General features: G+C 38.5%; 1 protein-coding gene across 1 annotated transcript in view; it reads left to right on the top strand.

Moving 5' to 3' along the window:
- Nucleotides 1-3,111: 3,111 nt before the first annotated feature.
- dvl1a (dishevelled segment polarity protein 1a) overlaps nucleotides 3,112-6,038 on the top strand; it is a 68,953-nt gene continuing 66,026 nt past the window's right edge. Inside the window, exon 1 of the mRNA XM_022676966.2 lies at nucleotides 3,112-3,576. Coding sequence (XP_022532687.2) covers nucleotides 3,407-3,576 — 170 coding nt within the window. The 5' untranslated portion in view covers nucleotides 3,112-3,406. The remainder of the gene's footprint in view (nucleotides 3,577-6,038) is intronic.

Here is a 6,038-nt window from a genome sequence, read left to right as displayed (position 1 = left end):
GTCTGCAGCACAAGTCGTCTGTGAGCTGATGTATCGGAACAGAGTCACTGTGCTTTCCTTCGAGCGCACTGTGATGCTACTTGGCAAGGCTGCTTCATCAGCAGCAGCTGGAAAAAAGGTGGTGGCTGAATTTACATGTATTGGAGGAGGCATGTGTTAGTCTTCACCCTCCTGGTGTTGGGGCATCACTAGTCATAGGAGGAATTCTAATGAGTGGGTTGGGTAATTGGGAAAAAATTAGAAATAAAATTTTTAGAAGTTTAGAAGTACTTTATAACGTATAAGAGAAGGTTCTTCATGTCGTTCTTTTAAAGCTTTTGCATTGTTTGAGTCATTTTTTTATCATATTTGCTTTATTCACTTCAATCTCCAAAAAATAAAAAACTGTCCTTTTTCAGTTGTTACATAAGAAGTAAAAAATATAAATCATAATCAAGAATCTTTCATCTTTTCAAGTATCTTTTTTTTTTCAATGTCACCAAGCCCTACCGAGATGTTACTAACATCACACTTAAACACAGTGGGGTCAGTTTCCTAAGCAGAAATTAAGCCTAGTACTCATAGACTATATGTTCCTATAACTGGAAAATCTCCATGTAAAATGCAGTGTGGTCCAAGATTAGGTATAACTCCTGTTTGGAAAGCTCACTCTAAAGGAAGTAAAGTAAGGAAGAGCTGCTTCCTGCTGGTAAAACACAGGTATTGACAACACAAACACATTAAAAACCTTTAGTTTTAAAGCAACAAAATACAAATCTCCTCTGATCTGAACTAGCAGAGCTAAAGGCTGGTGTTGCCATGTGGTTCAGCCAGACGTGACCCTTCCTGTAGCAGTTTTCTCCAGTTTCCAACAGTCTTTTGAAGGTCTGGCTTTTTTTGGCCTCATCTGTAATTTCACTGAAGAAAAGACTCATATTTTCAATAGTAACAGAGTTCTCTGTCTTTTTCTAGTTATTTCTAGTGTCTTTCACAGTTACACAATCTGTTAGGATCTCATTCCCACGGCTTAATAAATCGTGGCCATGCAATATATATTTTTTTACATTATGTCACCTTACGGGCTTCATAGGACAAAAACCTTGTAAATTAATATTTTTTATTTTTCTATTACTACTGACCAGTCAATCACACCCCTTTTTTTTACAATATACATTTTACAATTTACAATCTACAATGTTTTCACTTTTTTTTTTTTTTACAGTGAAGTGCTCACTTATTTTACCATTTAAGTTTAATAGATATTGTACCATTTCAGGTTATTCACTGGATCTAAAGAGCTTAAATGTCAAACATAAACAGAAAAGAATTGTGGTGTTTTAAAACTTTTGACTGAAAGTGTATATACATTTAGTACCCAGAAAAAAGTTTGGACACAACACTACTATTTAAATATATATCATATGTTTTATTTATGGTGTAACAAATAAATACTGATACATTACCATTATACTCTTATTATACTATACTATTTTACAATTACTTTTATTGTTTTTTTCCCGCTGTAACTTTGAATTTAATCATCTGTATTTTATGTACATATGCAGTATTGGCAATAAAAACGTCTTGACTTGAGCTTCATTATAGTGTAATCATTTCGCATCCTTTTGTATACTGGCATTTCTCTAAAACAAATTGAGGTATGAGATTTAGTCATATTGTCTTACTAATGAATGCAGAGTAAATAACTGAAGAAAAACTGTTCAATATATCAAGAACACAAACCATGTTGTAGGATTATCATATGAACAATTGAATTGATCACAACATGCTTCAACCTCCAGAGCAGAGACCAAATTACAGCCTGTTCTTATACAGAACACTAGAGAGCAGCAGACTCCTTCAAAACATCCCACAGACCCTCCTGAACCTTCTTTTAAACCCACCCGTATTCCGACAACACCTGCCCCCTGTACTGAGACTGACAAGCAATATCCACCCACATGATTTTATTTCAGTGCTGATTAGACCTATATATACATCTGCTCCTTCCCACATTTCACTACTGAAAAAACAAACATAACTGAGAATTTAGTATAGATATTACTTGTGCATTTATATATTTAAATAAACGCATATAAGTTTTATATGATGTAATTTAAAAAAGTATAGAAAGATATAGAAATACATTATTTTAGGTATTCATTAATTAATTCATTAATTAATAATGAAACCTGCATCTCCATAAAATATGTCAACAGCGGGAAGCATGAAGTGCTGTAAGATTTTCCAGGAAAACACTGCACTGACTTTAGACTTGATCTAACACAACGGACCAACACCAGCAGATAACAGACCAGACTCAGGTCCTTTGATTTCCAAATGAAACGTAAAAATTACTGATGATCAGTGATGGTTTGTAGAGTCATGTCATCTGCTGGAGTTGATCCACCGTGTTTTATTATCAAGTCTAAAGTCAGTGTAGTTTTGATTTCCCGGAAAATCTTACAGCATATGCTTTCCTCTGGTGACAACTCTTATGGAGATGCGGATTTCATTTTCCAGCAGGACTTGGCACACTGCCAAAATGATTTAGACAATGATTTTAAGGTTTTCATTGGGTGTAAGCTTTAATCATCAACAATCAAAAGATTAAAATAGACCTTTATATAAATATGTAATACACCTATACAATATATGAGTTTTACATTTTAAACTAAATTATTTTTTTAAGATGCACATTTGAGATGTTACATACCAAAAAACAAGGGACATTTACTGTATGATAACTTTTTGGAGGCTTTTACCACATAAATACTGCATGTCTAACAAGATCAAAAAATACATTTAAAATATATTTAATCTTACATAAGATATATCCAGGGAATTCTGTAGTTTCTAAGTGTATGGACATTGATAATTCAGATAGATAGATAGATAGATAGATAGATAGATAGATAGATAGATAGATAGATAGATAGATAGATAGATAGATAGATTGATAGATTTAAATAGTATTTCTGAACTATAATATAATACACGTCATGTGTGCAGCGCATACCGCGTGACAGCATGAAGCAACAGCCAATCACAAGACAGGAAAGCGAGGCGACTGGCCAATCGCGGTGCAGGAAGGCGGGACTTGACAGTAAACGGGTGGGAAAACAAACGCTCACTCTCTCTCTTTCCCTTCCCTTCCTGTTTTCCACCAGGCGAGCCGAGCTGCCGAACCCAGAGACTGACTGACGCCGGACCGGGCTCGACTATGCCTGAGACCCCACGCTCCGCCGCCGGAGAGGTGATCTGCTTTCCTGCGGGATCCAGGCGGACGGCGGACATGTCCCCGGGCAGCGCCGCGGTCTGCGGGCTTCTGTAGGCTGGGTGGTGTTTTCTCGGCTGCCGAACGCCCTCCGCGCTGCTGTGGTCAATGACTGTCCAGCCCGTTCAGTGAGCTAACCTGAGCCCACTCATGGCGGAGACTAAAATAATCTATCATGTGGACGAAGAGGAGACCCCGTATTTAGTTAAACTCAGCGTCTCCCCCGACCGAGTCACGCTCGCGGATTTCAAACATGTCCTCAGCAACCGGCCCACCAACAGCTACAAATTCTTCTTCAAGTCTATGGACCAGGATTTCGGGTGAGAAGCAGCTTCTCTTCCTTCTGTTTACACTGATACTAATAATACTATAATGATATTATAGTAAAATAGTAATAAACCCACCTTAACTTCATGTGACTTCATGTGACGATCTCTCCAGTCCACCTTAAATGGTGCAGCAGATAGCTCGCGGTAACGCTGGCGTCTGGCACCTGCACGGTCACGGTCACACAGCAGCGGTTACTTAAAGCTACCATTTAAGGTGGAACTGAAAGTCTGAACTGCAAGCTTTCAGTTACAGCTCGCTGTTTAGCCGAGCCCATGTGTGCAGGACTCAGAGCTGCTGCTGCTGCTGCTGTCAGAGAGCTGTCCGTGTTTGGTAGTGAACAGGTGAAATGGTGAACAGGGGCTGTTGGCACCTGCTCTTTCTCTTTAGACACTACTACACAGCCAGGGGAACCTGTTTGGGCACTGTGGGCTGTTCCCTGTGCACTGTTCTCTGTACACTATGGTCAGCAGTCACATGGACCACAACACACACACACACAGCACAGCACAGCTCCATTTGTCATTCCAGTCACACTGCAGATTGTCTGCTGGAACAAATATGGTGGCTGGTTCCTGTCCCTGTTCCAGTCTGCACTGATTACACCACACAACTTCAGGGTGTCTTAAACTTCATTATTTAGCTTATCAGCCCTCTATGGGATTAATTTAGGAAGCTTTGGAACTCAATTTTCCATTTTTAGAGTAAAGAAGCACCCAAACCATGCCGGGTAGAAGGAGGAGGAGGTCTCCATTAGGAGTGCAACAATTAGTCGATATAATCGACAAAAGCCCTATCTAGAGGGATTAGTTTCTCAGGGGGACGTCTACTACTCAGTGATAAAACTCTTGCATCTGGACGGCAATTGAAAAAACAGGAGGACCAGTGCGTTTTTGGCTTTCTCACGTGACACCCAAAGTGTAATTACGTTGCATGGCAGTGTACAAATAGCTATTTTATTAAATGTGAGGTGACGAAACTCAGAGATGTGCGTCCGGACGGGACTAAAATTAAGTCACGACAACGAAACGAGTTCAGCGAAAAACATTAGATAATTCAGCCTGTAATTTTCTCAGAGGGTGTCTGAGAAAAACACATACATGGTTGTTCCGAATGGAAATAAAATCTCAGAGGACCCCCCATAAAAGAGAAAATTACGGCAGGACCCCCTGAGAAACTAGTCCCATTCGGATAGGGATTATGTCAACTATTTAAAATTGTCAACTACAAATTTCATTGTCGACTAATCGTTATTTGTAACAGTAATGCATTACAGAACTTGGGACAGAATCTCAATGGGAGATGGGTAAATGGCTCACTCACACAGTTTACACTCAACTTAGTCTGCATCTCCACAAGTGCCTAAACACAACATATTACATATTTACTCACTAAATAATCAGTACTTTCCCAGTTTAACCCTTGTGCGATCTTAAGATTCTGTTTACTCCTCTTGTCCTATGGGTCAAAAATGACCCGACCTAAAAAAGCCCCAAAATAAAGCAGCCTAGCTGAATTTTAAATACTCCGAATGTATATTCTCCAGGATGATTTTTTGGATGGCTGGTGTGATAAACAGGAGAAAGGTGAATGGGATGAAATGTCCTGGACATGGGCAGCTGAATACACTGTGGGAGTCAGACCCTGGAGTCAGACCCTGGAGTCATCCTTATGATGTTTGATGCTGTGTGTATTAGAGAGAGTTTGTGTGTTTGGGCCTTTACACTTTTTTCCTGGTGTTTAAATGCTTTTATAATTCATGAGTCAAAAATGACCCATAAGACAATCTTTGTACCCTAGTGATGTACAGCCCACATGGAAACATAAACAAAACAAAGTATCACCTTTTCTAATGATGGGGTGCCTTTAGTTGGAAAAGAATTGTTAAGGTATTGTTTCTACAGCTAAACATGGTAGCTGGTCACTTTTGACCCGCAAGACAACACAAGGATTAAACAACATCTGGATTAGGGGTGAGCGATATGGCCCTAAAATAATATCACGATATTTCATGGTTTTATCGCGATAACGATACTCTTGACGATATGACGAAATACTGAATTTAAAAAATGATTTCAAGAATACAGTACTGCACCAAAATGAATATTAAATTTTATTATTGCATATGATATGATATGGCCCACCCCTAACTGAGATTTTAAAAAATACAAGAAATGTATCAGATTTGTAACAGAAGTCAATGATCCAGAATGTCATGGCACTAATAATGCGCTCTACATATCTCCATATATATCCAGTATTAAATAAAAAAAATGATACTGGACAGATATAATCTGTCTCTAGTAGATATATAATGGGAAATGAGACCAGTGTGTTTTTTTTTTTTTTTGCTAAAAACAGCAAAAAAGTAGTACCCTGATGTGATAATTAGGGGTGGGTGATATGGCACGATATTTCAGGGTATAATATCGTAAACGATATTAAAATTTTTTGG

Source organism: Astyanax mexicanus, chromosome 13, assembly GCF_023375975.1.
Source record: "Astyanax mexicanus isolate ESR-SI-001 chromosome 13, AstMex3_surface, whole genome shotgun sequence".
NCBI classification, from domain to species: Eukaryota; Metazoa; Chordata; class Actinopteri; order Characiformes; family Acestrorhamphidae; genus Astyanax; species Astyanax mexicanus.
Note: the sequence above shows the minus strand (reverse complement) of the source record. Positions and strands in the feature narration are given on the sequence as shown.